At 44.3% G+C, this 13,449-nt stretch overlaps 1 protein-coding gene across 2 annotated transcripts in view; it reads right to left on the reverse strand.

The window, feature by feature from the left end:
- RBM26 (RNA binding motif protein 26) overlaps positions 1-13,449 on the reverse strand; it is a 55,625-nt gene that overhangs the window by 21,865 nt on the left and 20,311 nt on the right. For both annotated transcript variants that reach the window (XM_077343866.1, XM_077343865.1), the window contains exons 4-11: positions 12,788-12,876; positions 11,524-11,741; positions 11,017-11,277; positions 9,303-9,542; positions 7,117-7,254; positions 5,956-6,096; positions 3,596-3,704; positions 470-629 (exon numbers count right to left, since the gene is read on the reverse strand). In XM_077343866.1, coding sequence (XP_077199981.1) covers positions 470-629; positions 3,596-3,704; positions 5,956-6,096; positions 7,117-7,254; positions 9,303-9,542; positions 11,017-11,277; positions 11,524-11,741; positions 12,788-12,876 — 1,356 coding nt within the window. The remainder of the gene's footprint in view (positions 1-469; positions 630-3,595; positions 3,705-5,955; positions 6,097-7,116; positions 7,255-9,302; positions 9,543-11,016; positions 11,278-11,523; positions 11,742-12,787; positions 12,877-13,449) is intronic.

Here is a 13,449-nt window from a genome sequence, read left to right on the forward strand (position 1 = left end):
GGTAGTCAAACTGCAGCCCTCCAGATGTCCATGGACTACAATTCCCATGAGCCCCTGGGGCTCATGGGAATTGTAGTCCATAGACATCTGGAGGGCCGCAATTTGACTACCCCAGGGTTAAACAGTCTACCCCTTACCCAATTCGGGATGAAAAGATCGTGTCTATATAAACCCATCTGTTCCTAGACAGATGGGTCCCCTTTTTCTATCTGCATGCACCTGCAGGATTACAAAACTCTTCACTCTAACAGGAGGGGTCCCAGTAAAGGAAACAGAGGTGACAATGCTGCTAAGGGAAGAAGCAGTTAGGAAGCTTTAAAAAGGACAAACGCAAATAAGAACGGCTATCAAGAGAGGGATATGCTGACAAAAAGATGCAAGCCTTGCTTATGAAAAACCCCTCTTACATTCCAAGTTCCCCCTAGAGAAGCAACATTAATCATGAGAAGCTGTCAGAGGTCTCACCTACCTGCAAATTTACTAAGTTCCCAAATTTGCTGAAGTGCTCATTGAGTTTGCTGATGTTGTTAAGTTCTGGAGGAACTTTCCTCAATTCAAGTTTGGTATTTTCATTCCCAAATTGCACCTTCTTCTGGAAAGCTGGACTGTTGGTTCTGTTAAAGTTTTGCCTGCAACACAATGATGAGCGGATTGTCTTTGAGCAAACAAAGAGGTTGTACATTCATCTACAAAGCAATGATTAATTTCTGGCACAAAGAAATCAGGCGTACGGAACGAATTTTAACACATTTTCAAACAGAGTTGGAGCCAGAGAAGGAGCAGCATACATAGTCATACCAAATACTATCAAGAACAATAACCAACTAGTCAATGAATACCAATAAATGTACCTCAGTGCCTGTCAGGGGGAGACCCATACAACATCCGTGCAAACAAATACATTCTTTAGGGGTGGGTGAAAACCCCCCAAGCAAAGTATTTTTTCAGGTTTGTATACAATGACTTTGAAAACCGCCCTGAACCTCCGGGGAGGGCGGTATAGAAGTATGATAAATAAATAAATAAATAAAATTATCAATATTCCCCAATTCCAATATAGTATTCAAATTCGGTAAATATTTGTGATTGACTATATTTTTAGGCCCCATAAGTTTTTTTAGGCCCCAGGAGTCTGAGGCATTTAAAAGGACTGAGATTCCCTTTAAACGTCTTTGATTCAGAGTTCATTCCAAGACTTCACGACTAAGAGTTCATTCCAAGCAGCTTGGAGTCTCCAAGCCAAGGGAACTCTGACTCTGAAGCATTTAAAGGGATCTCGGTCTCTTTAAATGCCTTAACTTTTGCTATCTGGTGGGATTCTCAGGCTTGTTCATTTTGGTAGCTGGAAAAATACCAAAACCAAAATCCAGTTGAAGTTTTCTGGCTCAAATTAATTGAATGCACGCTCCTGGCATTCTTCTAAGCAACTCCCTCACAGGACTACCACTTTAAAAACTATATGCAACTCCGGCTGAACTTCTAAACAAAGTAACCTTTACTGTTTGTTAAAGAAATAAGATTTCAACACAAGAACTACTGGGGTCAGCAGTACTCTACCATGCTAACTGTTAATCCCAAAGACAACACTCTTGGGGTAGAATTGACACCCCATTTTGGATCATAACATTTACATAATATTCACAATTGAATCTTAAAATTTCTATGACTAAAGCTGTAACAGGTTTGTTTGTTTGTTTTAATTGAAGCATCATACTATGAAAATGCTAACTGTTATGTAAGGAATAAAGATGAACTAAAATTATAAATTGGTTTGCAGAGGGATATAATTGATTCCATGCTATTCCCACAATGGCATAGTAAGAGAAAGAATTCTTCAAGATTCATGGTTCCAATAGACTCCTTAAGGTTTGGCTGTGCAGTGCTTTCATTTTCTCATTCATTCCAACGAGGGACTCTTGTAACCAAAAGGGAAGATATTTCCTGCCCAGCTGAAAGAGAGACAGCTCTAAAGAGTGGAGTGATCCCTGGTGTGCTCAGAGAAGGATGCTGGGCAGTGTATCCTTGACTTCTGAAACCTGAAGAGTCAGTTGAAATCAAGATAGTGAACTTCTAAGACTTTGTGCAAAGCTTAACAAATCTCACATGCTGGAAACATACGAACTGCATTTTGTGAAAACATTGTTACTTCATAGTTCAATAAGAACTCCTTCAGACATGTTACCCGCTTTCACTTGACCTTTCTCCCTCTTTGTTGAATGAAATATTTTGTTTGTTTTTGAACCTTATAAAGCCACTTATGCGCTATTAAACTTAAATTAAGAGGGTAATCTTGTCTCAGGTTCCCTGGCTAAGCCAGCATTATTTACAATAAAGTGGCAGGTTTGGCAGCCACAGATCCTCAGGAAAGAAAATAGATCAAGGGGCCACTTTGTAAGAAAAGAAGAGAAAAACTGAGAGAAAATGCTGAATCTAAGGGAAGGATGACACTGGGGTTATCATGCACCCCTGTAAGTTATAGCTTTGGCCTATCCAAATTCTCACTTTATAAGTATGCATTTCTGTAAACTTTCGCTACATCTTTCTATCACAAATCATAAGCATCCTTAATTCATGCCTCCATGAATAGCATCTTAAATGTTAATGTAGCTTGGTTACTTCATAAAGGCAAGCCAGGGATTTTGCATGCTAATTTACTACAAACTTTGTGCTGTGATCAAACTCCGACAACAGCCCTACAGTGAAAACTATTAATACTTTCTCATTAATAAAAATGATGAATGAATGCATGTCATGCCCCCATCTCGAAGGGCACCAAGCAGTGATATGGCAACCAAACTCAGAGGTCCATTCTATTAAATATAGAAGACGGTGACTGTTATGACGTCCCTGCATGATATCAACATGCATTACGCCAGGGGTCTTCAACCCCCGGTCCCCGGCCCGATACCAGGCCGCTAAGGCCATGGTACCGGGCCGCCAGCGGCCGCGCCTCCCTTCCCCCCCCCGCAGCGAGAGGGGGGAAAGAGGCAGGTGCGGCCGCTGGCACGCCAGTGACGCAAACGCGCACGCGCGGAGCCGCCGTGCATGCGTGTTTGCGCCCCCTGCTGGCGAAAACGCAGACGTGTGGCTGTTCTGCGCATGCGCGTTAGCCGGCTCTCTCCCACCCTCGGAGGCGGTCCCCGACTACAAGAAGGTTGGGGACCGCTACATTACGCAACCTGTTTTCCACTCTTGATGTTGTGGGGAAGATAAGGGATTTTAACTGGAAAAACCTGAGTCTCATAGGAGGTCTGAGCATAGGAGAAGAAGAGTTGGTTCTTATATGCCACTTTTCTCTACCCGAAGGAGTCTCAAAGAGGCTTACAGTTGCCTTCCCTTTCCTCCCCCCACAACAGACACCCTGTGAGGGAGGGGAGACTGAGAGAGCCCTGATATCACTGCTCAGACAGAACAGTTCTATCACTGCGGTAGTAAGCCCAAGGTCACCCAGCTGGTTGCATGTGAGGGAGCGCAGATTCAAATCCAGCTCCCCAGATTAGAAGTCCGCACTCCTAACCACTACACCAAGCTGGCTCTCTTTTAAGCCCATTAACACAGCTAATGCATTATCATACAGTTAACAGAAACTACTCACTTGTCAAACCAATTCTTCTTTGCTGGAACCCCCTCCCCTGCCCCAATAGTTCTTTTTCGGGACTCAGAATCCACCACTATCCTCATGCTGCTTTTGTTAGGAGGCTTTTCTGCGTGTGTGGAAGACAAAAAAGATACAGATTAATTTTTAAAGGATGTTTGTGCATTTTATAGTAGACGTTTCTCTCCTTATTACCATCAGCCGGCTGACTGCATTTTTTGGGGAACGCGCTAAGTGCTGCACGCCTTCAAACCCAAGGCCCCTTAGGTTCAGCGTCGGTCTCCAACAGCTACCAAAAACAGATGCTTCAAAAAAAGAAGTGCAAGAAACCCCCACAGGGAAACTGCAGAATACGCTGCCCAGAAAGCAACATTTCTTTTCAACTCTAGATACTTAGCAGATGGCTTATGACTTGAAGCCTGAGAGGGATTCCTTTGATATTTTCCAATTTTTTTTCAGGTGGGAAAAATAGACAAGGGGTGGGGAGGACTGTGTACGTGTCACAGAAGCCTCAATGCAGATGTAACGTTCAAAATTTTACAGGAGTCTTTGCAACATCCTGACGCAACTACCGTGTTTGTTTTTATGCCATACCATATAACAGGGGTATTCAAACTGCGGCCCTCCAGATGTCCATGGACTACAATTCCCATGAGCTCCTGCCAGCATTCGCTGGCAGGGGCTCATGGGAATTGTAGTTCATGGACATCTGGAGGGCCGCAAATTCACTACCCCTGCCATATAACAACAAACTGTCACTGAAATGCTGCAATGAGGATCAGGACTGACAGAACGATAGCGTAACAGGCAACTGCAGTACTAGACTGATTACTTAAGCGGACAGCTTGATTACGAAAGGATTCTATTAGTGAAGGTCTATTGAACGGGAAGTGCTCCACCACAATGAGGGACCAAGTAAGGGTCTCACTGTCTCTTTTAACCAAGGGAGCACACTTGACATGACACTGTAGGTGCTTTTGTTATGAACTGATGGGGAAACGATCCATGCAGGAAATGCCACAGGAAGCCTTAATGGTGGCCATCAAAACCCAACCTAGAAGCGCCCTGAAAGGGTGACCTTGGGGTAGTCCTTAAGCACTGTTGACCATTTATCCCTTTCCAGAATGGGGACAGAATAATATTAAAAGCAAACGGTGAGGTCAGTCTAGCATCGGCCACCACAGAAGCAAAAGCAAGACCAAAAGAGATTTTTTAAAAAATCAGTTATTTCCTGTTTCTGAAGAAGATAAGCTCACTTTGTCAGTACAAAGTACTTTCTTGCATCAGCAAACAGCTATTTACACACCCACGGCCTATTTTCTCTAAACATGCATATGAAGTCTTTGCTTTTTTAAACCCTGCCTTTCAGTATCGAAAGCACTCCCACGAGCAGCTTGGAAATGACACAAAATGACAAAAATCAACACAAATACCAAACGGTTATAACCAATGCCATGGTACTAAAAGATTCCACCGTTAATAAAACAGTATTTAGCTGAGACCTTTGGAGGACTTCTGAAATAAGCATTTTAACCAGATGTCTGTAAACATTTACAGGCTTTTGTTTGTTTTTTATGTGTTCTCAGAGAGGTGGGGCAGTTCTGCAATGGAAGTGCCACTTTTGAAAAAGAAGGATCAGCAATGGGCTGCGTCCTGCCCACCCTGCCCAGCAATTCCAATACAAGGTGGATTCTTCTGGTGCAAGATGATCTCCCACTGGCGGAAGAGCTTCTTGTGCTGGAGGAAGGCTCTGGAGCCAAGGGAGAAATCAGCAGAACACAGTGGTAGGGTAGAGCAGTGGTCCCCAACTTTTTTATCAACGGGGACCGGTCAACACTTGACAATTTTACTGAGGCCCAAGTTGGGGGTAGTCTTTTGCAAAGGGACGTTGCTGCCACCGTCTGAGCCCCTGCTCCACTTACTTTCCCATCGGCGCACCTGACTTCCCCCCGCCCCCAGGGGGGCACTGCCAGCAGCAGCTGCGCAGTGCCACGCCGAGGGAGAGCCCCAGCCACGGCGGCCGCCAAAGACCACCAAAGGTGAGCTGGCGGCAGAATGTCAGGGCAGCCCCCAAAGCAGCAGCTGGGGAGACGAGGAGGAGCTGCGGTACGGTAACGACTGATCCATGGACCGAGACCAGTCTCCGGACCAGGGGTTGCGGACAGCTGGGGTAGAGTATAATTGGTTTCCTAACGAGATTTCCATGCAGTCTAACTAGTCAATAAAACCTGGCAAAGATCTGGTGCTCAGCTTACCAACGTGACAAATGAGCATTAATAACATGCTTCTAATGTAGGAATCAGCTCTTGTTTCAAAAGTAGCACAGTCTAAGGCCACAATTAAGGTGTCTTTCACTATACCTCTGGGTGGCAGGTCCATATCACCCGATGTAAGTCCTATCAAATTTGGTCTTTGGGCATGCACTCTGTGTCTATACATGGGTCGTGAAGTGCTGGTTATACTTGGTGCTTCAGGATTATAGCCATCTGTGTCATAGGTTTCTGATAAAAAAGAAAATATCTAGTTAACGAATATTTAAAATAATCCCAAACCCAAATTAGTTGTATGCTTAGAGGAAAAGCAAACAACTATACATGTCTTTAATATTCATGAAACCAAATCAATTGATATATAACAAAATATTCTTTCCACTGTGGAAAAATCTGGTCCAGGTCAACAGACAACTTGGTAAGAAGTATGCATTTATTCACTATAGTTTTCCATTGTGTGTGTGTGGGGGGGGGGAGTTGATTCCTATTCAATATCCAAAACACCTTTTGGAACTTCCAAATTTCAAAAAGAGGTCTGCCACAGGAAGACCGCCATTTAAGAATATCTGATCATCAAACTATACCCAACACCATGCTCATAAAAATAGTTTCATGGTAGTTTTGCTTGTGAAAATAAAGTTACTCTTAAAAGCTTCAGCCATATATCTATTCCCTAAGTGTGCAGGAAAAACTGACATCTTAAACTGAAGTACAAAAGCACCTACCTCTGGCACCTATGAAGAGGAGATTGGGAGCCATGCTGGGGCCAGCAGTGGCTCAGCCCAAGAATCACATTGGGCCCACACTGGTGGTGGCACTGCAGCCTGGGAGGCATGCTGAACTTGGCAGTGGTAGTGTAGCCCAGGAGCCCTGTTGGGCCTTATGGAAGCTGGGTCCAGCAAAGAAGTAGGGGGGAGATGATCCCTCCAATTCTGACAGGCCCAGTTACAGCAGAGAATGCCAGCACCCACTGGGGGCCCAGGATCAGGAGAAGACGTCTCTGGCAGCTGCTCCAGGACCAAGAATGACAGCAGGAGACGCTGGCGGGCTCAGTGTTAAGTGGTGGGGCTTGGAGCCTTTACAGTTAAGTGATGGGAGGGAAATATGGGATCTCCCTCGCCCTGCCAATTTCACGGGTGCCCCATTTGTTATGTTATAAAATTAAGTTTACCCTGCATGATACGGTGCATTACACACAAAATTCTATACAGATACAATGATCATGGGTGGGGGGAAATGCCAGTGTCGCACCTGTAAAGAGAGAGGGCGGAGCAGGTGGTGGCTGGTGATGAATACCCGTTGTTACAACTGTAGGAACTGAACTGGTTGCAGAATTTGGGGGCGCATCCATACCAGAGGGCTGTAAAGGTGGAAGTGGCGGTGGTGGTCCTGTCGAGCACAGACACAATGAGTTATTAAGGGCAAAGCCACCCAACCAAACATGGAAGAAGGAGCATAATCCTGTTAGATCTTGGCTGTAAGAATGTTCTGGTTCAGGGGGCCCCAAGTCTTTTTGAGCCTGTGGGCACATTCAGAACCCTGACACAGTGTGGTGGGCACAGCCACAAAATGGTGGAGGAGCCAACCACAGAGTTGCTACGATGGCTTACTTTCAGTCACACAGCAAATATCCTTGGGCTATCGTTGGCATCCCATTTTTTAAAAGCTTCACAGCCAATCAAATCCCTTGCTGGGCAAAGCTTTCATCTGGCCCTCCCACTTTCTGAAAGCACTTGCCAGGCACCACAGTATCTTGGAGCAACATGCTGGGGACCCCCATCTTCAGAAACATTTGGAAAGACAGCATGGAATGGAAGATTTCATTACCAGGCTTTCAATTTCCTCCTGCACGGGTTTAGAACTTAAGGCGATCCTCAGCATTCAAATTGCATGTCTTAGGTCTCTAATCACAAGTGAAGTATTTAGTCCTTCTATATCAGATCACCCAATTCTTCCCCATTCAGCAACAGATGCTACTAACTCAAGCACCATAACCCAAGCAAAACAGCCTACGTCCATGCCTCCGGATCTGAGGACATTTCCCCCTGGTTATTTTAGCCCATTTTATTTGGCAAATATATGATGCACAAAGCTGCCAAAATTACTGTCTAAACTATCAATAGTGACACTCCATTGAAAGAAACGAAGCACACTAAAAAGTAGGGCATTTTCAAAACCCTAATGAAAGTTCAAAAAAAAAAGGCTGGGGCAAACAGGCCATTTTTCATTTGACCTATCCTTCTTCTGGAGGCAGGCATATCTTTATCTATCTAATAAATATAATAATAATAAATTTGAATTTATTGCCCGCCACTCTCGGCAAAGCCGGCTCGTGGTGGGTTACAAAATAAAATAGATAAAATACAACCCCCTAAAACACAGGAGTTAAAAAATACAATCCAGCAAGAACATGATGGCAAACCAACTCTCCGCCTACCCCCACTGGGGACCAGGGGAAAACAGCTGGTTACCATTGATAGAATATGGTGGAATACCTTCCCTCCTTACTCCACTTTTTTGGGGGGCACAGATCTTCTCTTCACCCTGGCCTCAACCATAGATCTGGTGGAAGAGCTACACAGGTTATATAGGCAGAGTCAGACATTCCTAGATTCCTCTGAAGTGGAGCTTCAGAGTAGGTAGGCAGGGCCAGGGTGGAGCCTTTTTCTAGCTTGACCTAGTATGTTCTCTTGGATAATCAAGCTTTGCTTCTCACAACTCATACCTTGGTAGTGTCCATATTAGACTATTTCTAATGACTCCACACAGGGCTGCGCTGTTCAGGAATGATAGCAACTTCAAATCTGCAGCCAAGCAGGCTACAATGAACCTATAATACTGACCCTAAAATGGAAGCCATTTGGTTTCCAGCTCAATTCAAAGTGCAGGCTTTTTGACTTGAACGTACTACACGGTATGGTCCTTGTATGCCTGAAAATGTACCCCTTCTTCAAAACCTTCAGGGAAAGCTCTCTGTAAAGGTCCAAATTATAAGGCTGCTTTAAGATCCATAGTCTCTGGCAGCACCCTAAAATTTGACTTATCTTCTACTGGGAAGTACACGAAAGCTATTTTATTTCAGAAAGCTTTTAGCTGAACTATTTTATATTTTGATTCATGTTATTATTTATTATGGTTTTATTGACTTGTTGCTGCAGTTTTATTATGGAGTGCATACCAGTTTAATCAACTTTAGCTTACCAGGCAGTTATTACTGGCCTGCAAGAGCTATAAAGCATCCCAAAGTCCCACTGGGTGAACAAAACTTAAAACACACTTAAAATATTCTGCATTAGAACAACAGAGAAAAAAAAATCTGTAGCCAGACACAGAATAAGACTTACAGCTTTCATGCACATTATGGAATTCCAATATATAGCAATATAATATTATTTATGTGCTTTTAAAAGAAAAAAAATAAGAGAGATGCATCCTACCAGTAACAGGTGGGAGGCTAGGTGGTAAAGGGCCTGGGGGTGGAACTGGAGGTCTCAGGTTTACAGGAGGAGGAGTGAGAATAGGGGGCGGTGGAGGGAGTCCTGGAGGAGGTGGTCCTTCAACAACTGGGGGCTGTGCTGGAAAAGGCAGTATGCCTGGAAGGTTCACATCCTCTACGACGACGGGGTCGCTTCCGTGATCAAAAGGACACATGTCTCCTCTCATGCAGAAGCCTTTTTCTGAAAAAACAAAACGGTCCCGGGACAGCCAGCTGTAACTGGAGCAAGGCAACACTTTCCTACATGGCTAATTTACAACTTATTATCAAGCCTATTGCAAAACAAAACAAAAAAGTAATTCTTGCTCTCTGCCTTTAAGTGCTTCACTTTACCGTCCACAATACTGATTTCATGTGTTTCAGTCGAAAATATCAGAGACCTCTCAATCAGTATATATGACAACGTATGGCCATGTAAACTAAATCTGTGGACCAGAACTATACTGACTAAAAACAGATATCAGCAAGCTTGGGTGATTATCCAGGTTTGTGGAACCATCTAAAATACATGGGGTTAAATTCCACTCCTCGTAGAAGGATGGTCTGTGGATGTGCACAAAATGCATATATCTCCTCCTCCAGATGTTCCGGGGGGGGGTCATAGGAACACTGGCGGGTCTGGCAATGGAGGCCAGGAGACGTACAGGCCTGGTAGAGGTGGCAGGAAGGGCACTTGTAAGGTGGCTGGAGGCCATGACAGCTTGGGCAATGGCTCTGGCGATTGGGGGGAAACTGCAAGGGCAATGGTGAGGGGTGGCTGGGAGTCCCTGTGACCCCCAGTGAAAGGTGTGGTGACTAGGGGAGGAAAGGCAGCAGAGATCAGGAGCTGCACCAGGCCCAGAGGCAATATTGGGGGGCAGGGTGACTGGGAGCCCCAGTTGCCCCAGTGACAGCTGCAGTGGGGGAATTTCCCAATGAGTTTATCATGGGTCTCTCTGATGTCTAAACTTCTAGAACGGAGTGAACCTGCTACAGAAGATGCCAAAGAATACACTGGTCATTGCAGAATACCTGTTTTAGATTGTCCAAGGCGGCTCTGCTGTTGGAACCTAGAATTATGGTGGTATGATACAGCATGTTGGCCTTCTCAGTGGCCACTCTTAGTTTTTGAAACTCCTTTCCCCAGCGACCATGTATAACCTTCTCAATATAGAACATCCCACAGGACTTTTAAAAGGCCTTTTAAAATTAGATATTTAACCGGGATGACAGTTTGCCTTTTAATCTTCCTTGCATTAAGACGTTTTCCAATTTTCTCATAATAGTGATGTGAGGCCCCTTGAAAGTTTAGCTTTAAATGCAAGGGAAGAATAGAAATATTCCAATTAAAAAAAGGAATAATAATCTGCTGGCCTGGCGTTAAAGGAAAGCTATTGTCTGCAGTAAAAGATGAAACAATAAACTAGATCGAAAATTCTCCAGGCTCATTCAAAGAATGGCAAACTGCCTTGTTACACTAGAACCATGCATTAATGCATCTGATTCTCTAAGTAAGCAAAAAAAAAAGCTGCCATTTCAGCTACAGTTGCATGATGAAATGGACTGACCAGAACAGGAAACAAACTGATGTATTTAGTGACTGATGCCTGCAATGACACCATGAACTTTGTGTTATCATGAAACTGGAATGTTGGGGTTTCATCCCCGAGACTTACCATCGTAGTCTCTGCAACGCTTCTTTGGCAGCGGAGGTCTTCCGTAGGAGTTGTGGTCCATCTGTTCTTCATGAAACTCTGACCAACTTTCGGTAGTGTTATTTCCGTGATGAACAGGAGCTATGACTGTTATAGTGCTGCTTAAGGTAGGGACAGGGTAGTGGCCGGACGAAATGTTTGTTACGGAAGAAACAGGCGTATAGTTATTTTCCAGTGGCTCTGTTCTGTCCAAGTCATATTTAGGCTTCCCCAGATCCCTTTCTGCAAAGGAGGTATATTGGGGGGGGGGGGGAGGTACAGAGTAACAAAAGTGAAATGACAAAGACTAAAGAAGCTGGACAATTTCCTCTAATTAATTAATTAATTAATTAATTAATTAATTAATGGCTGGCGCACCATGATGAATATGCGAATTAGTCAAAGAGATACAATAGCTTTGCTTTTAAGTATCAAAAGCCAGCAGAATAAAGACCCCCCCCCCAAAACAAAACAAAACAAAAAAATTACCTCTGCTTCTTGTTCTACTTCTGCTGCGACTCCTGCTCCTGTCTCGGTCTCGATCCCGCAACCGTTCCTTGCTCCAGCTTCTACTGCGACTCCTGCTGTAGCTGCGACTGCGGCCCCGTCTTCTGTTGTAGCGGTCTCTATAGGACTCTCTTCGGGGGGGATTGCGATCGTATTCTCTCTTGCGAGAACGCTCGTCTTTCTTTCTTTCATCCCTGCTTCTAAATGTTTTGTTATACAAGCCGCAATAAGTCCCAAAGGGGTGTCACGACAAAAATGTAAACCTTTGTGGGGAAAAAGCTGGGCACACACTCAGCAAAACAAACAAACCAACACGCTTGCATATAGGGCTCAATGAAGGGCTGAACGCAACCCACATCGTATTGGCTGCCCCAGGCCCAGCTCTGCCCTCTAAGCTCTCTGTGCTGAAATCATAGTTGCAGGCAATGTTCATGCGCCTTGCACACATACATCCGCTATATTTCAGCATCACCTTAGTATGTGTGGTATCTGGGTCCACAAGTAGAAGTTAGAAGAGGAGTTGATTTTGATAGGCCACTTTTCTCTGTCTGGAGTATTAAAGCGGCTTACAGTCGCCTTCTCTTCCTCTCCCCACAACAGACACCCTGTGAGGTAGGTGAGGCTGAGAAAGCCCTGATATTACTGCTTGGTCAGAACAACTCTATTAGTGCTGTAATGAGCCCAAGGTCACCCAGCTGGCTGCATGTGGGGGAGCAGGAAATCAAATCGAGCTTGCCAGATTAGAAGCCGCTGCTCTTAACCACTGTATCAAGCTGGCTCTTGCATAAGATCTTCTATAAGGAAGTATTTGCTTCACTATCAATTGCCCCAACAGAAAGCATATACTGATTCTTCCTTTCACAACTCAGTCACTATCGTTTTAAAACTTCCGTCCTATACAGTCAAATTCAAGCAGGTGGGGAAAACCACCGATGATGATGCAGATATGCTGATCAGATAAAAATACCTGTTGATGGTTATTTTGTACTACACAATTATTTAATTCATTTTCAGTAAGATAGATTTTAACTACAAAATGAGAAAAGCACAACACTGATGTATTACGTAATTATTACTTATCTTCATTTTTTGCTGGAAATTTAATGTTTTAAATAAAGAGGGGGGAAGCACCATACACACTGCAACAACCTCCCCCCCCCCAAAAAAAATCTATTTAGTCTTATATAATCTGCTTGCTCATTGCTCTGCTGATGCATTTAAGGCAAGAATGAGAACGCATGGCTACCTGGTTTCTCGGTATCTTGAACTTGATTGAGGCGGGCTATGATTCAGCCTTCGAGAAAACTTCTTCTCTCTCTCTTCTTCCTTAATTGCCTTGAAAATAAAAGATGAAAATCAAGCTGAGGCCTACAGTACAGAAAACCTCTTCCAGTAGCCAGCTCAAACTGAAGCAACTGTGAGACTTGTCTGTAAGATAACACAGCTTCAAGCCCTGAGCAATCCCATCTTCTCATCCTTGCCATGAAGACGTCATTAAATAATACCTGAGAAGAAAGTAGTCTGTCACACTTTTGCTTTGGTCTGCTCTTACTACTAGCTGTCTACGTAACTCTTACACGAATGAGTACTGGCTCCTTGTAAGTTCAGCCTGCTAGGAGCTTATTTATTCATTTTATTTACTATAATTTATAGGCCGCCTTTCTCACTGAGAATCAATGGAGACTGCACAGCGTAAACCAATGCTATTAGTATGCTGAGTCATGTAATAAGCAATGTACTAGGATTAGAGCAGCAGTTCTCAACCACCGTAATGCCGCAACCCCAACTGTGGCGGTGGTGTGCGCGTGCAAGCGCCCAACGATGTGGAGGCAGCCAGTGCCATGGCTCCACCACTGCCACCACCAACCTGTCCTGGCAACCTCACAGAAGGGGCCAGGCAACCCCACT

Source organism: Paroedura picta, chromosome 6 (genome assembly GCF_049243985.1).
Source record: "Paroedura picta isolate Pp20150507F chromosome 6, Ppicta_v3.0, whole genome shotgun sequence".
Classification (NCBI taxonomy): Eukaryota; Metazoa; Chordata; class Lepidosauria; order Squamata; family Gekkonidae; genus Paroedura; species Paroedura picta.